Source organism: Chlorocebus sabaeus, chromosome 9, assembly GCF_047675955.1.
Source record: "Chlorocebus sabaeus isolate Y175 chromosome 9, mChlSab1.0.hap1, whole genome shotgun sequence".
Classification (NCBI taxonomy): Eukaryota; Metazoa; Chordata; class Mammalia; order Primates; family Cercopithecidae; genus Chlorocebus; species Chlorocebus sabaeus.
This window is the reverse complement of record NC_132912.1, coordinates 115791720-115810203: the sequence shown is the minus strand read 5'-3', so window position 1 is coordinate 115810203 and position 18484 is coordinate 115791720. Positions and strand designations below refer to the sequence as shown.

The window sequence follows — 18484 nt, the reverse complement described above, 5'->3', positions numbered from 1 at the left end:
CTAAAGCAAATATTTACTCCTTTCATCTTTTAGTGCCCTAACATGCAATCTGTCACCCAAATAAGAAAAAAAAAAAAATACACCTTCTCACGTGGGTGTTTGCAGAAGTGACATCACGTCTCCGACGTCAATCAGACAAATGGCAAACACGTTCAGAGCAGAGCTGATCATTCTGCCTTCTGCTTTCTAGAGGCATATTCGAGAGAATTAAGACCCCACAGTGACACCTGCTATACTTGTGGAAAGAATGCCACCACCCACTTTCTAAAATACCCTATCATTTCAATGAGGATGCTGAAAAGCAACTTGTTTCCTGGCTACTTTGTTCTTTTTATGCTAGGTACGCGCGCTTGGGATGCTTTGTTTAGAGTGTGTGGTTGTTAAAAATGAAAACCATTCTTCTCCCACCTGGAAGACATTCCTTTACAGAAACCTGTTGCCAGACAATGGGAGTTTCTTATCAGTAAAAGTCCTTCCTCTCAGCTAAGTCACGGATGACCTGACTCTACCCCGCGCTGAGAATTCCTCCAGCCTGCTAAAAGAGAGATAGAGGGAGCAGGCACTTGGGACAGAAAAGCTGGGGTACTTGCGTGGAGGGCAGTTATAATGTTTTTGCTTTTTCCTGATCCTGAAGTGATTTTAGATGCTGTAAAGCCAGGAGAGCTACAACTGTGCTCTGGATGCCACCTCCCCGCCTCTCCCCTCCCCTCCAATTTCTGCTTTCTGCCCAGGGTCACTGCTCCCACTTCTCAATTGGCTGCGATGGCAAGTCTCCAAGTAATTACAAAGACAGGAATTGGATTACACAAGAATTTACATGTGTGCAATGGCTATTACCTTCCCCAGCAAAACGCACGGCAGAAGTATCATCTACTGTTCACTCGAGTGTGACACTCTGAGCTGGGACCTCAGAGGTCACCTCTCATTTCCCAGGGGGAGGACAAGCACACACAGCAGATCTCCACCACACATATAGCCCTACATTGCACTTTTCCCTAAGAAAGCATTAGCTCTGAACAACAGCCAGGAAGACGGCAGGTCTGGTCTTCCTGTGCGTGTAGCAGCTCGTTCCAGAGCCTGGGTGGGGATGCAATGAGGACTGGTGCGGGCGGCTTGGGTGCTCTCCTCTTGCCATTCCTGGTTTCATCTAAGTCGTGGGGCTGGTGAGGACAGCCTGGGAGGACCAAGTTGGGTCAATAAAATCTACAGACATACCATCTTCATTTTAAACATTATGCCCAAATCTTGAAAATCTGTCCTGACACCTGAGAAAGAGTAAAATAAATAATTCAAAGCAGAATACTCCCAAAGTCATTTTCACTCTGAGGACTACATAGTTAGCAATAACATATTTCCCTCACTATTTTGTTCTTTGGCCACTGTCGGAATTAGCTTGAATTCTCATAAATCCACAAAGGGGCCCAGAGTGTGCTAGGTGTACGGGCAGGGACAGCCCACAATGAAGAACAGAAAATCCAACCAAGACTTGCCAATAGCTAACAAGCTGACCACCATGGCACTGTAGTTACATCTCTTTCGCTGGAGAGGGCTGGAGAAACAGGAGAGCAGAGCACCTGACAATCAACAGTGAAACATTAGCCCTGGAATGGATGAAGTGAATCAAGTCAGCACTATCTATCAAATGGAGAAAATAATAAAAATAAAACCCACATCTCCAGTGACTATACAAAGGCAGCAACAGGACATGTACAGGGTGATGGAGCTGTTCTGGGTCCTATGTGGTGACAATAATACGAATTTATATTACAGTTCATAGAACTGGAAACCAAAAGAAAAAGTCAATAATCACAATATACTTTAAAATACATTTTTTTTAAATTTTTTGTTTTGTTTTGAGACAGAGTCTCACTTTGTCGCCCAGGCTGGAGTGCAGTGGTATGATCTTGGCTCACTGCAACCACTGCTTCCTGGGTTGAAGCGATTCTCCTGCCTCAGCCTCCTGAGTAGCTGGGACTACAGGTGCATGCCACCACGTGGGCCTGGCTAATTTTTGTATTTTCAGCAGAGACGGGGTTTCACCATATTGGCCAGGCTGGCCTCAAACTCCTGACCTTGTGATCCATCCACCTTGGCCTCCCAAAGTGCTGGGATTACAGACATGAGCCACCAAGCCCGGCCTAAAATACAATTTTTTTAATAAAAATCCCACGTCTCACATTTGACCCTCATACCTTAAATCAGGGGCACAGAATTGCATGCCAGTGAATGCAGATTTGAAAAACAGTTGCAAGTGACCTGACCAGGGAAGACCCCAGTGCAGAAAGCCCCAACAGAGACCTGAATCTTGTAGATTTTGTTGTCCCAAGCAGGAAAGGTCAAAGAAGAAACAGACATCCCCAACATACCACTACATCACAAGGGTCAGGAGCCTGTTGCAGACACTGCTACCCCTACCAAGGAAATGGCGGGAAAGGGCAGGGAAAGGACCTATCTTCCCTTCAGGTACAACATGTGCTGCTGCTGCTTCTTTTTTTTTTTTTTTTTTTTGAGACACAGTCTCACTCTGTCACCCAGGCTGGAGTGCAGTGGCATTATCTTGGCTCACTGCAACCTCCACCTCCCAGGTTCAAGTGATTCTCCTGCCTCAGCCTCCCGAGTAGCTGGAATTACAGGCACACTACCACACCTCGCTAATTTTTGTGTTTTTAGCAAAGACAGGGTTTCACCACTTTGGCCAGACTGGTCTCTGACTCCTGACCTCAGGCGATCTGCCCGCCTCAGCCTCCCAAAGTGCTGGGATTATAGGCGTGAGCTACCACATCAGGCCATGACATGTGTTTCTGAAGCCAGTAAAAGATGCCATAAGCAATCCCTCCAGGGTACACCTTTCCCTCTCACCTCCATATATCTTTCTCATGGTTTGTTTTTTTTTTTTTTTTTTTTTGGAGACAGAGTCTCACTCTGTCACCCTGGCTGGAGAGCAGTGGTGCAATCTTGGCTCACTGCAACTTCCACCTCCTGGGTTCAGGTGATTCTCCTGATTCAGCCTCCTGAGGAGCTGGGATTACAGGCGTCTGCCACCATGCCTGGCTAATTTTTGTATTTTTAGTAGAGATGGGGTTTCACCATGTTGGCCAGGCTGGTCTCAAACTCCTGATCTCGGATAGGTGATCCAACCACCTTGGCTTCCCAAAGTGCTGGGATTACAGGTGTGAGCCACCACACCTGGCCTCCTCATGGGTTCTTCTACAACTGGCAAGAGGAAAGAAATTTGTCCCGAGAGAGTGAGCTGTAACAACCTACACACTGGACTTCCCCCTGGTTCGTTACAAGTTGCTCCTACTTTCTAGTGGAGCTAATTTCTCACGAACAAGTGGACCTCTCACCTGTCACCCTGGTCCCCGGCGAACCACAAGGCTTACCACAAATGCTGCCACAAACCCAGCAGGCAGGAGTTGGGATGAGCACTACGTGAGAGTGTGCGGGACCCCTCCCAACCTGTCCTGTGTGTAGATCACAGTCAAGCTACTGTCATCTCCCCCAACTCTGTTTTTCCAAACAGCAAGAGGCTACCACCAGGACAGGGATGGTGATGTGGGGCTCAGGCTAAGCTTGTCTGACCCAGTGGCCAGTAGGGTTGGAGCAGAAGCCGAGCAGGGGGGTTCCAAGTCCTGCGGTCACTATATGCCCCCTCACTTCCCCCTCTTACTCATTCTTTCTCTGGTGTCTTCATTGCTTTCCCATCCCCACCCTCCCCTGTGGAGAGAACTGGCTTTTCCAAAACAGAAACTTTCACTCTGAATACAAACAGGCCTCTAAGTTAGATCCTCCCAGCCAAGAGCCTTTCTCCCTGCTGCCCCGGCCTCTGAAGCTGGCTGTGAGTCCACTGTGACATGGCCACAATCTAAAAGGGTGTGGCTGCTCCTCTTTCATTTTTGGCCCCCGTAGAAGAAGCCAGACATTGACCAGGAAAAGCAAATCTGGCCTTCTATGGTGCTTCCACCAAACTAAAAAAAAAAATGACAAGAAATTACTGATTTTTCTTAATGCAAACCAGTTTGAAACAGCCTTTCAGAGACGTGACAGAGAACATGGATGGGTGTGAAGTAAAAGGTGAAAGATGATGGCGCTCCTGGCAAAACCAGCAGCAGCGGATGCAATAAATACCTTTCCAATAAGGTCCAAAGGACAGGCCTTATAACGAAGAATAAGAACTCAGATCTGCTATTTTGCTGGCCTAATAATCACTGCCCTTATAAAAATGAGTAAATTAAGTTCCAGAGTCTGGGCTGAAATATGGTTCCTCTCCGTTTCCAAATTCCAAACATCTACCTTGGTGACATCATAAAAGGGATTAATACCTGAGAAACAGGTACATCCACAGAAACGCTGACTGATAGGCAGATAATGTGAAAACCACCCCTGCGGCGTCTGCCTGTCTCCCTAAGTGCTAACCGCGTATTCTCCTATGGGAGACCCTATATGGAATACAAAGTCTTAAGGCTAATTTATACTCTCCCTTGACACAGACCAGCCCATTAAAAACTGACCTGTCACCTCACAGCATTACAAAAGGGGAGGAGCCAAAACAATCAACTGTGGGGATGCCATGTCACACAGCAAAGGCCCAAATCTTCTCTACGAATGACCTTTGTCACACGAGACACAAAGAAAATACGTGGCTCACAACGAAAGGGGAAAAGGGAGGGGGCCACTAACGTGGAGAGACATGGGCACAGCTTGCGGTGCCCTGGCGGGTGTCAAGTGGGCTCACGGAAGCTAGGATGCAGGGTGCAGGAACACTGCTATCTTCTGCATGGATGAGCTCCTTGGAAGACCTCGAGGAGGGTGCCTGGGCTTCCTGCTTAGTATACAAAATGAAAAGGATAGCGTTTACAATGACATTTCTTTGCAGCCCAACGAATGGTGAACAATGAGGGGAATGGGGCCAGAAATGATTCCGGCTTCTCTGCGTCTGTTTTCCTGGTGGCAAGCTCTGCATCTGATAAGTAGAGTGGGGCTATGTCATGTTCCCTCTGCACTCGGAATATGACCTCACTGAGGCATTAAAAATTCCCAGGGAGGAACGGCAGTGTCCACTGACACTACCACAGTGGTTGATCAGCAGAGAAAATTTGTCCACTCATTTAGCCTAAAAGACTTCAACAAAAAAATCTGGCAGATAGAGAATGTGGGGAAGGAAAAAGTTAAAATAATCTGGTAGTCCCAAAACTGCCATCCTACCCAGTCAGCATGAACTGGGGTAGAGAGTGGGTGACGAGGAGTTGAATTTGCTGGCCCACTTGCACAGAACAATCCGGGGCTATACATGCAAGGCAATGAGGGGTCACATACATCAAGGGGGCATTATAGAATGTTCCAGAATCACTCTCTCTTCACTATTTGCAACTTACACCCTCTGCCACATGAGATGCAGTTGCACTATTAATAGTGGAACTCTGTTTTTTGGTTTTGTTTGTTTGTTTTTTTGAGATGGAGTCTCACTCTGTTGCCCAGGCTGGAGTGCAGTGGTGCAATCTTGGCTCACTGCAACCTCCGCCTACTGGGTTCAAGCGATTCTCCTGCCTCAGCCTCCTGAGTAGCTGGGACCATATGCCCAACTAATTTTTGTATTTTTTTAGTAGAGACAGCGTTTTGCCATGTTGGCCAGGCTGATCTCAAATCCTGGCCTCAAGTGACCCACCTGCCTCGGCCTCTCAAAGTGTTGAGATTTGAGGCATGAGCCACAGTGCCCGGCCAACAGCAGAACTTTGGAAACAGTCTGTGTTCGTTGGGGCAACAGCTAAGCATATAAAGGCACAGGAGAGATAACCATTAGTACTTTCACAACGAGTTTTTGTGGCATACATAGGAAAGTGTTTCTAGTATAGAGAGATGTAAAATAAACAGAAAACAAGTGCATGTATCATACGATCCCACCTATGATTTTTAAATCACATTTTTTAAACGACTGAGAGGAAGTATTTCAAAATATTCACTTTGTCTTGGAGGAGTATTTCTTTGGTTGTCTCATCTGCTTCTTTATATAATCAGGGGTAGGAGATAAATGAAAATGTTTAGTTAGCAGAATGCTTGCTAATCCAAAGTTATAATGTAGAGACTTATAAATTAGCAAATACTTCCCTTCTAGTGCACTTCATTGTGTAGATCCAAATTTTCCATACATATCACGTACTGAAAAATACAGTACCCAGGAAATGAAGCAATATCTATATTTGTTTCAAATGACTAACAAGCAAAAATAAAACTTTGACCATGATGACATGCTTTTTAGAAATCAGACATATAATAAGCCACATAGGATGTGGTCTAATAAACCCAAGAAAAGTTTCATTTCCTCTCACCAAAATGGCTAACTCCTTGTTTATGTGTCTAGCTTGGCAAATTTAGCGGAAGTCTCTTCTTCCCTGAAATTTCTAGATTGAGAGGTTAACAAGCAAGTAGCAGCAATAATGTGCCCCCTCCTGAAAATACACACATGCGCGTGTGCACACACACACCACCCCCCCCAAAAAAATGCAATAAAAACAGGCTCAACACCAGCAAAAGGGTAGGTCAACCACAAAATCAGAAGGACAGAGTGCACCATCTCGCTAATCCCCGGCCACTGATCAGGAAAAGTTTATAGAACCCCTGAAGAGGAAGGAAACAAGGAATCAGGGAAGGGTTTGGACAAAGAACTTTTTAAAAGTTTGTTTGCAAGTATTTCCGTGAAAATGGTATTGACTGAGCAATTACAGGAAGAAAAAAAAAAGAAAACTCTTTCTTCTTATCTGAATGCGGTTATATGCCATGGGTCACACCCTATTATTGTCACTATTAAACATGTTAATAGCCTCAATGTAATGACTTTGTGTGGCGAGCTTTAAAATGTACATGAATAGCTAACTAGAAAGAAATGACTCATCCCTGCCCAGGTGGATATTGACTTTCTGAGTCACATTTACTCAGCTGGTCTACCAACCTTAATTCCCTAGAGGAAGGGATCTAAAGGGTTCGAATCCGGCTGAATTACATGGAAAGAAAGAGAAGGGACAATGAATTTGAAATGTGGATGGGACAGAAAGTACAACTGTTAAGACTTATAAGAACGTAGGTATCCTGAACCAAAATTTCCTCCCAACTCCTAAGGTGGCTGAGTGAAGAAAAGGATTAAACACGTTCTCCCTGAACAAGTGGAAGATGACTGGTATCACGACTCTGAACCATGGCCAATAACCATGGCCCTTCATTACCAGCAATTTTATAGCTATCACTCTTCAGCTGTGTGATCTCAGGGATGTTGCTTTCTCTCTCTCTGGCTCAGTTACCTTAATTGCAAAATGGGAATAATCACAGCACCTCCCTCATAAGGTTGCTATCAAGGTTTGGAAAAGTTAATATAGGAGGTAGTTACAGTAATTCTTACAGTAGTTCCTGGATCACAGGAAGTCTGTGTTAAATGTCAAGGGATCTATGGAGGTACCCAGTGGAGTAGACTGGGGGAATATCCCATGACCACCCCCTTTTTTGCATCACAGAGCGGGGAAGCACCTTGCCAAAAAAGTGAGTGTTGGACTCAAACTTAGTTCTTATGACCAGTCACAGGAGCAGAGCTATTTCTATCACACCCATGCTATGGGATCAGGATTTTGGGACATCACCAAAATTCTTCCCCTGCCCCCACCCCCCCACCGAGGGAGTCTTGCTCTGTTGCCCAGGCTGGAGTGCAGTGGTGCTATCTTGGCTCACTGCAACCTCTGCCTCCCAGGTTCAAGCAATTATCCTGCCTCAGCCTCCCAAGTAACTGGAATTACAGGCATGTGCCACCACGCCTGGCTAATTTTTGTATTTTTAGTAGAGACGGGGTTCCACCATGTTGGCCAGGCTGGTCTTGAACTCCTGACACCTTGTGATCCGCCTGCCTCAGCCACCCAAAGTGCTGAGATCGCAGGTGTGACCCACCATGCCCAGCCACCACCAAAATTCTTGAAGTAGGTACTAGGAATGTTACTTGTGAATTTCCATGAAAACCTACAGGGAACACATAACTGAGCTACTCCAGCAGCGACTGGCCCATCACACGGACGCACCATCAGAGTGTGATTCCTCAAGAATCCTGCTAATTGCCTGCACCAGTCTGAGCCCACCAGCTCTCTCACCAAGCACCCCCTTTATATACAGCCCGTATGTGAACCTTTATCACTGACGGAGAAATTGAAGCACAGATCAGTCTGGTAACTTGCCCAAGGTGGCACAGCCCATTAAGTGGCATCTTTATATCTCACCTATTCACAGTTTACAGATTTAGATGACATCCTGGAAACGTGGCATTTGGCACGTCCCTGGGAGATGCTGCTGGGTTCTGAGGACAAGGCTGAGAAATGCTCAGTCACTGGCGCCAGGGATCTAATCAGCTCCTGCGGATCTTGAGTTATAAGGAAGAAACCCAGTCTTTCTGTTTCGTTTTCCTCATACTTAAAATGGGTGCCCGGTTCCTTTATCTACCTCCTGCCGCCAACCAAAGATTAATGAGTTACCATGTGCCAGGCTCTGATGGGAGAATAGCTATATTCATGTCATCTTAACGTAAATAGCCAGAATGAACAGCTATGCTTATTAAAAGCTGAACCAACTACAGGCTACTGAAAAAAATCTTCCACCAGGCCATGGCTAATGCAGAAGAAAGGGGGCCTCCCTGCTCTATCAGACCCAGGCCAGTTAAAGGGCATGCTCCTTACACACACAGGCAGTAGCTCCAGGTAATCAAGACATAGGCATGGCCCAAGAACATGTAAGATCAGAGGCAAGCGTGCAAGACAGCAAAAGTCTGAAAGACTCCAGAAACATTTTGAGACGGAGTCTCACTCTGTTGCCCAGGCTGGAGTACAGTGGTGCAATCTCAGCTCACTGCAACCTCTGTCTCCCGGGTTCAAGCGATTCTCCTGCCTCAGCCTCCCGAGTAGCTGGGATTACAGGCGCGTGCCACTACGCCCAACTAATTTTCGTTATTTTTAGTAGAGACGAGTTTCACTGGTCTCGAACTCCCGACATGGTGATCTGCCCACCTCAGCCTTCCAAAGTGCTGGGATTACAGGTGTGAGCCACTGCACCCAGCCACATCTTCAGTTTTATGCACATTTGGCTAACAGGGAATAGTTGGACCAGAGGATTTCCACTTTAGTACATGAAGTTACTAAAGAGAATTAGGTATGTTATAATATCAAAAAGTGTTCCTAGGATTAAAAGTAGAAAGAATTTGCAAAACCTTATGAGGTATAATCCCAATTTTGTGAAACACTTTTAAGGTCTGTGCACATGAATGATTAGAAATTTGGAAACGTATCCAAATATTGAGAGATTATCAGACAGACATGGTGGCTCACACCTGTAATCCCAGCACTTTGGGAGGCCGAGGCAGGCGGATGACCTGAGGTCAGGAGTTCAAGACCAGTCTGACCAACATGGCAAAACCGCGTCTCTACTAAAAATGCAAAAATTAGCCGGGTGTGGTGGCAAACACCTGTAATCCCAGCTACTCACGAGGCAGGAGAATTTCTTGAACCTGGCAGGTGGAGGTCACAGTGAGCCAAGATCACACACTCCAGCCTGGGAGACAGAGTGAGACTCCATCTCAAAAAAAAATTGAAAAATAAAAAAGGCCAGGTGCGGTGGCTCACACCTGTAACCCCAGCACTTTGGGAGGCCGAGACAGGCGGATCACGAGGTCAGGAGATGGAGATCATCCTGGCTAACACAGTGAAACCCCGTCTTTACCAAAAATACAAAAAATTAGCTGGGCTTGGTGGCGTGCACATGTAGTCCAGTTACTCAGGAGGCTGAGGCAGGAGAATCGCTTGAACCTGGGACGCAAAAGTTGCAGTGAGCTGAGATCGCGCCACCGCACTCCAGCCTGGGCAACAGAACGAGACTCCATCTCAAAAAAAAAAACAGAGAGATTATCAATAGGTAATAAGAATATAGGTATTTACATTTTCTTTATATATTTTTACAGTTTCTAGTTCTCTTATATGGCTATTTATCACTTCCTATGCCAGGACAAACTTTTAAAGATGATTTATTCCACGTTTTCTCTCTCCAACAGCAAGACTTACGTACATATATATCACTCCAGGTTTCTACCTGCTGGAGGCACTGCTTTCTGTTCCTGTGGCTCTAACACATAGCACAGCACCCAGTAGGTACACAATAAATGTTTTTAAAAACAGAGGCTTTATTAATCGGTTCATAAATATTCAGTTTTCTTTTTTTAAAAGCTAACATTAGTACTAAATCATTTGCTGTTTAAATCTAAGCGTTCCTTGAAAATTTTTCATCTGCATTGACTTTTGCTTTTCTCAAGATAAAAGCATGTTCTAGACGTTCTTTTTTCTTTAGGACTGCTAATTTGAAGAGAACTGCCACTCCCAAGCACTGAGCAGCGTGGGGTATTGATGTTGTACTGAATTATTTAAAGGAAATTAACAATGCTTCCTGTCCTTGGAGAGCAACACCTGCAAGTAAAGCCCTTCACGGCTGCCTCTGGGAGGTACTGTCGAGGCAAAGCAGGCATTTTCCAGCACCCTGAATTTTAAAAGAAAATCTTTACGTTCTAAATTACTAGTAACGAAGGCGAAGTTGAGGTGGTATAACTTCTCCATTGCGAACTGTGAAGAGTCCCAGGAGACATTTCCTGGGGCCAAGTTTAATGGGACAATGTTGTGTTCCTCATTTTCACGGAAGTTACGTGTGGCACTGGATCACGAGGCCTTCACTGGGAGCCAGGCATCCTGGAGTCATGGGAGCACCACCCTCCACCCTCTCCTTGTAAACAGGCGTTTTTATGGCTATGATATCCCTATCAGTGGTCAGCACACCCAGACATCATGGCACCCGAAATGACAGTGACCCGCCAAGAATTCAGGGACCGCAGTGGATGGGCCCTGCCCTAGAGAGAGGTAAACTTTGGATGGGCGGCTTCATTTCAGAGCTAACTCATCTCATACCGTCATTCTGCTCCGAGACCTACCTCAATACACCAGGGCTCCCCAACTTTTTGTAAGGAGTGGCTCCTTTTCATGTCCCTGAAGACTTGAGTGCTGACAGTGAAGTCTGAGGGGGGGTAGAAGTGCTGACAGTCATGTCCCTGAGTGCAGCAAGGGAGGGGGCTCTGCTGCCAGGAAGAAAGGGGAACAGAGTAAGGCTCGGGAGTGAGGGGGACACGTCACCAAGGCACACACAGCCCCCAGCCTTCCTTTCTACCCTAACCCACATTTCTACAGAAGCTCCAAGCAAGAGGGATTATAGTTCCCAGCGCAAATCAGAACTCTCCCATTTCCCTGCCATCCAGCTCAGGGTCCCTTCTAGGAACATCTGAAATGCAGCCTCCTCCAGGCAGCCTTCCTGTTCTGTATTCTCACCCCTACCCACCATTCTCCTAATGGGCATGGCCTCCCCTTCCTCTGAGCCTCTCAAGAATCACCTAGCTAGCGTTTTCTCTCTCAACTTACCTTACTGAATCTATTAGTTATGTGAAATTGCTGGTATTTCTGTCCCACAAAAATACAATTACATATGGTTCCACTTAATACTTCAGCTGTTTGGGGAGCTGATTTTTTTTTTTAAAAGAGATGGGGTCTTGCTATGTTGCCCGGACTGAACTTAAACTTCTGGGCAATCCTCCTGTCTCAGCCTCCCAAACAGTTAGGACTACAGGTACACACCACCACACCCAGCTAATCTTTTTATTTTTGTGTGTGTAGAGACAGAATCTTGCTATGTTGCTCAGGCTGATCTCGAACTCCTGAGCTCAGGCAATCCTTCTACTTCGGCCTCCCAAAGTGTTGAGATCTCAGGCAAGCAGCACCATGCTTGGTTGATCTGTCTTCACTCATACCTTAACAGCTTTTCCTCTGCCAGGCGACAGTCTTTTGAGAAAAGCAACTATACTACCAATCCTGGACCCCTTGAAAGATCTGGCAGCACACACCTTGGGTGCTCAAGAAATATGTGTTAATTTGAATTTCAAACCCTGTCACAATAACTACTACGGTTTACTGACAGCCTACTCTGTCTGGGGCCCTGGACAGGAGTGTGCCTCTTACTCCATTAATCCTCACACCTACTTTATGAGGTAGGTAGTATCATGCCCATTTCACAGAGGAGGAAACTGACTCAGAGACTGTAAGGAGCATGCCCAAGGTCACACAGCTAGTAAATGGCAGAGGGGTAATATAGACCAAGTCCCAGTCAACTCATGCAGGTGCCTGCTGTAGAGACCCATTGGCCTGTCTATGGCTCTACAAACAAGAGAATTTAGGGCTGTAAAAACCAACTTGGGGTCCAAGAAGGGCGACTTTGCAACCAAGAAATATTATTCTACTTTCCTTTTTTAAAAAAGAGAAATAGCTATGCCTTTTATATTCATTGCAAAAAGTTTTATACGAGGAAAAACTCCATGAACAATTTTTTCATGTCATTTGTTCAGGATTAAGAATAAGAGATGAGGATAACACCAACATCTTGTACGTTTTTTACGTTCACTATCACAGTAGACATAGTGGGTATGGAAGACTCTGGAAAAGAGGAAATTGATAAAAATAAAGGAAAAATTTATACAACAGCAGCCACGTCTTTAGAGCAATGTACATGGTTACCACAGTACATGGTATTCCCATGGGCTCCAAGTTTATCCAGATGGATTAAAACCATCCACAGGCAAAGTGAGCTCCCAAAATGAGAGGCGGCCATTGCTGCCCCATACCTGGAGCTACTCCAGGGCCCATGCTGGCTGCAGCTGACCCTGTGTCTGGATTTTGAGAGCAACCAACTAACTGCCAGAAGCTGAGAGATCTGCCCCCAGGAAGGGAAGCTGAGCACCAGAGGAAGTACTTGGTTCTCCACCCCTGGAGGTCTAAGGTCTCCGTCTGGGAAGCAGAGCGTCCCACTCTGCATTTCTTCACAGAGCTGATTTGTAAACAGGAGCGTGAGTCATTAGGCAAGCATGAGTCCATCTGAAAGATCAGCCCAATTTTACAGCTAAGGCTATCCTATTCAGTCCAGCCACAGCAGTGACTCACCTTACTGCCTTCCACCAAAGGTGACTTGGTTAGCCCTCCAATTGTTTCTAGAAGGAACCCAGCAACATGAGGGTTTAATCCCTGTCTGCTTGCTTTATTTTCTAACACAATGCTGAGAGCAAAGAGGCAGAGTTACCAAAGTGCCCCAGAGAACGCGCTGGGAAAGAAATGAATCCGTGGTTGCCACAGACCACATGGTCTTCTTTATCTTCCACGGGCATTTCCTCATGGCCTTTATTCTTAGAGGAAACTGTACCTTATGGAAATGTTAAACACACACACAACCTCTCTGTACAGATCTAGATATTCTCCCATGCCTGGAAACCTCAGAACCAAATTTACAGTTCACGTCCAGCATTGCATCAGGGGCTACTGGCTTTGAACTTGTAGAATTAACCTTACCCCTAACCTTATTCTCCACCTTATCTTACCGGGCTACACTGCTTTCCTTTCCTGTGTGTGTGTGTGTGTGGCCGGAAGGAGGTTTATTACCCCTTCAAGACCACACTTCCCCACCACCCCCCAGCTGTCCTCTTTAATGTTCTTAATTATTCATTTCCAATCCTCTTAGAGAATACAAAGTCTTAATAAATGACTTCCAATTTTAGGGGGGTAGGAGATGTCTTATAAAAAGTTCAAATGTAAACTACAAAATCTTTTTATACCATGATAAAATAACTATAGTTTCTTCCCCCCACCCCCCGCCCTTTTGAGTCTTTCTTAAAAAACAAACAAACAAAAAACTCTTCAACAAATCCTAAAGGCCAGGAAATAAACATCTGCTGAGTTTTCTGCTCAGTGTCCATTCATGATTTTTCTGGTAACAATTACTGCCAATTACTTAGGGGGCAGCCCCCTAACTCTAAAGCCATGTAGTTTAGTGGAGTGAACCCCACACCCAGCTTCAGAAGTGGGAAAATTTACACAGTACAAGCTCACTCAGACACTGCAACCCCTTCCCATAGACACAGGTTCAGAATCAAGGTCACAGACTTGTAGACAAACAGAAGATCTCTTTGGACTTGAATAAACCTCTGTGCAATAAAACCAACTGGGAGGCTAGCAGAGCCCAGAACTGGAAAGAGATGGTTCTAATACATGGCCCTCTGGATCCAGCCATGCCTGATGCCTGACCACTCTGGACTTTTCAGTTATGGATCAATACATTCATTTTGCTCAGGCCAGTCTGAATTGGGGTTGAGGAGACAGAGAAATTTTGACTGAAGCAGTCGTCACCTCAGCCAGACTGGCCTCCATAGTTGTCCATCCACGAATCAAGGGAGGATGTGGGAAAAATTGGAGGTGTTACACGATAAAAGTAAATGAAGGCCTCGTGAGTTTCATTCTCCTGACATGATGAGTGGGCTGTTACAAGGCAAAGTACTGAAGTAGGGATTTGGCGCTTCTTGAAAGAATGAAGCAGGTGGCCAGTCTCTGCAGAAAGAAGACTAGGACCTTCAGCCACCACCCCACTGCTGGAATTGCCCCGAGGGCCCTCCTTTACCTCTTCTGTCCCTGTCAACGCCACTGGCAGCACTGAGCTATTTCATGTCATTCTGTGGTCTCCAAAATGCACCAAATCCAGAAAGTGGAGGCCACAGATGCTAACCAGCACTAAAATCTGCCTCCTGGCTTTCTCCAGAAACCCTGTCTATTTGTGACACAGGACCTCAAGAGGTGTGTTCCTCCTGTGCAAAGTGAAGTTATGAGGCTGGACCAAGTTAAGAGAGAAGGTAGACTGACAGGGCTGCTGGGTTTGAGTCTCACTGGTGGCTCAGCACCTGATGTCATTGTGTGCTAACCAGATCTGAACACAGTCACATGGATCAAGAATCAGGTGTGCCATCCATAAAGTCGTAGGAATATTTGTGTATTCCACTATCTTGCTTCTTTATGAGCTTACTGCCCCACTCCACAACTAGCTGGGTAATATTCAAAAGCTAATGCAATCGAATAGCACCTAGTAAGCCAGAAAATACTAATTGCTCTGCCAGGAAACATTTAAAAATGAACAAGTATAGAAAGAGGTGAAAAGCATTTGAAAAACAAAACCCCTAAAAATACAAAGGCCTCCAGAGATGAGAATTTTGTATGATATAGTGTCACTCAGGGCTGGGTGCAGAGGCTCACACCTATAATTCCAGCACTTTCTGAGGCCAAGGCTAGAGGACTGCTTGAGCTCAAGAGTTCAAGACTAGACTGGGCAACATAGCAAGACCTCGTCTCTACTAAAAATTTTTTAAAAAAAGAAAAAAATTAGCCAGATGTGGTGGTGCAGGCCTGTAGCTACTCAGAAGGCCAAGGTGAAAGGTTTGGTTAAGCCTGGAAGAGCAAGGCTGCTGTGAGCTTGTGCCCCTGCACTCCAGCCTGGGTGACAGAGGGAGACCTGAATAAAAAGAAAGAAAGGTGTCATTCAGAGTAAAATCGGCCAACAACCATTGGCTGTTAGAAGAATCTGAACCAACCTCATGGGCAAGAAGAAAAAGGCAAGAGCTTTACTCCTCTTTGCCTCAGAAAACTCCGTTGGTAATTAATTTTATGTGTCAGGGTATTTTTGGGTTTTTTTGTTTGTTTGTTTTGTTTTGTTTTTTGAGATAGAGTCTCTCTTTGTCACCCAGGCTGGAGTGCAGGGGTGCAATCTCGGCTCACTGCAACCTCCGCCTCCTGGGTTCAAACGATTCTTGTGACTCAGCCTCCCGAGTAGCTGGGAATACAGGCGTGCACCACCACTCCCGGCTAATGTTTTATTTTTTTGGTAGAGATGGGGTTTCACCATGTTGGCCAGGCAGGTCTCCAACTCCTGGCCTCAAGTGATCTGCCAGCCTCGGTCTCCCAAAGTGCTGGGATTGCTACAGGCGTGAGCTTCCATGCCTGGCCTTATGTGTCCGTTTGACTAAGTCACAGGGTGCCCAGATATTTGGTTATACATTATTCTGGATGTTTCTCTGAAGATATTTTTGAATAAGTTTAACATTCACTGAGCAAGGCAGATGGCCCTCCTTGATATGAGCAGGCCTCAGCCAACCAGCTGAAGGCCGGAATAGAATACAAGGCCAATCTTCCTCCGAATCAGGGGGCATCCTCCTGAGTAACTACCTTTGGACTTGAGCTAAAGCAGTATCTCTGGGTTCAAGCCCCGCCAACCTTCAAACAGGAATTACACCGTCAGTTGTACCAGTCTTCCAGCCTTTAGACTAAGACTAGAGCTTCACCATGGACTCTCCTGGGTCTCCAGCTTCCCAGCTACAGATCATGACACTTGATGATGCAGACTATGGAATTCCATGACTGGGTGAGCCAGTTCCTTATTTCAAATCTCTCTACATAAACACATACATCCTATTGGTTTTGTGTCTCTGGAGAACCCTGACAAATGCATGTGGATTCAAATTTTCATGTATTTTCTCCTCCACGGCAAGAGGGAACGGATTTGTGGGTCTCTGAAAGATCAGAGTTTTAAAATGAAATGAGTCTTAGAAATCATCTAATCTAATTCTTTATGATTTTCTTTAAATCTCCAAGTCTAGATGTAAAAGGGCCTGTCCAGGACCACACAGCTAAAAAGAAGCTGAAACTAAAGCCTAGATTTTAAAAGAATAGAGTTGAAGGTTCTATGCATAAATGGAAGAATTTTCTTTTGGAAATGTGGCTTCTTTGGAACAATAAGAAATCCATCTAAAAGAAGGATATTGCTAAGGGCCATTCCACTAAAAAAGCAAAGTAGTGAACTGACAATTTTTATAAATTGGTGAGAAGGTAACATCCTCATATTTCTTATCATTTATTCACACACAAGGATGCCAAAAGCCAACCATCCAAACAAACCAACCAACCCCACGTACACACATGTAACCTTGGAGAGAGGTAAGGTCTTTACAGGTCACACTGATCCAGCTTTATGTACCATCAATAATTCTCACCTCTGAAGGTGAGGTAACTTTGATGGGAACTAATTACATCTTAAATACACTGTCAACTTGATGCAAAGGCAAAGAAACTGCAATCAGGGCTCCAGATAAGCTACCATTTTTATCATAAAGACAAGCCAGTTCCTCCCCAGACTGGGATATCATCACTCACATGGCAACTTTATGCAATCCTTTTTTCTCATTATTTTTTTTTTTAATGTGAGCATGTGTGAGTGGCAAGGTGTGAGTATGGGCCCACACTTGCGTGCGTGCGTGTGTGTGTGTGTGTGAGAGTGAGTGAGGGTATCAGTATATGTGGAGGGCAATGTCCTAGAGTCACGAATGGCAAGTGTCCAGGTCACACACAGCACCTCCCTCTTCCCTTACTACCTCCATACCACACAGCCACTCTGCTCAAAGTTGGCACAAGTTGAAACGTAATCACCATCTCTGCACTCAAGGCATGCAGAAATGAAGTCTACCTCAGTCCTCAAAGACCTCACCTGAGAAAGAGACAAGGCTCCAAACAGAAGGCAAAACAGAACACGCACAGAAAGAGGCCACCTTTTCACATACCTTTACAAAGCACTGCTCACCCCTCCTCGACCTCAGCATAGACAGAGCATAGGGCGTCAGTGTCACTGCCACTGCCACCCTCCCACTGACTAGCGCTGTACTCTCTGAATTCCTGGGGCTCAGCTTGACACAGCACATGAGGGTGCTGGCTGCTGGATGACTTCTAAGGGCTGTGTCCACCTCCAAAACATTCCACTTCTGTATGGCTAGCAGAATAGCGAGGAGCGGGTTCGTTAGGGCCTTGACTCTCCATGTACAGAAGCAATGTGCCTGAATTTCTGGACATGGCCATTATATAATAAAAGGGTAAATTTATTAAAATAAGTCACATTCAAGGAGAAAAGGCTGCATGCATGCGTGCATGTGCACACACAAACATAAACACACACGCGCGCACACACACACACACACGCACAGAGCGAAGATTTCTTGTACTGAATAAAAATTCAACATGACCAAGAAAAAGTATTTTAGGAATATGGCATCATGAATAGGAATTTGCAGCATCATTTCAAAAGGTGCTTGTTGGCTAAAACAAAGTTTTGTCAACTGTTTCTTTTTTCCTTTGGGGTGAGGGGAGCGTACCTATCAAATACTGAGAAGTTGGAAACAAGATAAATTTTTTTCATTATTGTATCATAAACAATACAGGGAAAAAGGGTAAAAATAATTTTTTCAAGTTTGGAATAAAGTTATTAAAAAAGAAGTTATATGGGTAATTCTGAATAAAGGAGATGCTTTGACTTTTTAACTGTATCGACACTAAATTAGTTTTATACGTGAAGGTCAACGCTTTACTGGGATGAAAAGTAATAAAGTGAAGTGGTTAACCTTACCATTATCCAAACTTGAGATATTAACCAAGGCATGCGGGGGGGAAAAAAAGGTAGTGGCTCACACCTGTAATCCCAGCACTTTGGGAGGTCAAGGCAGGTGGACCACTTGAGGTCAGGAGTTTGA

General features: G+C 45.3%; 1 protein-coding gene across 50 annotated transcripts in view; it reads right to left on the bottom strand.

Moving 5' to 3' along the window:
* The window catches only part of TCF7L2 (transcription factor 7 like 2), a 219728-nt gene that overhangs the window by 66796 nt on the left and 134448 nt on the right, over positions 1–18484 (bottom strand). For 21 of the 50 annotated variants that reach the window (XR_012094049.1, XM_073019359.1, XM_073019366.1 and 18 more), the window contains one exon: positions 10991–11134. The exons of 23 other annotated variants lie outside the window; for them this stretch is intronic. Coding sequence is in view for 26 of the 27 variants with exons in the window: in XM_073019359.1 (XP_072875460.1) it covers positions 10991–11134 (144 nt within the window). In the remaining variant the exon portion in view is untranslated. The remainder of the gene's footprint in view (positions 1–10990; positions 11135–18484) is intronic. 6 more of the 50 variants (XM_073019365.1, XM_073019331.1, XM_073019334.1 and 3 more) reach the window with 1 other exon arrangement.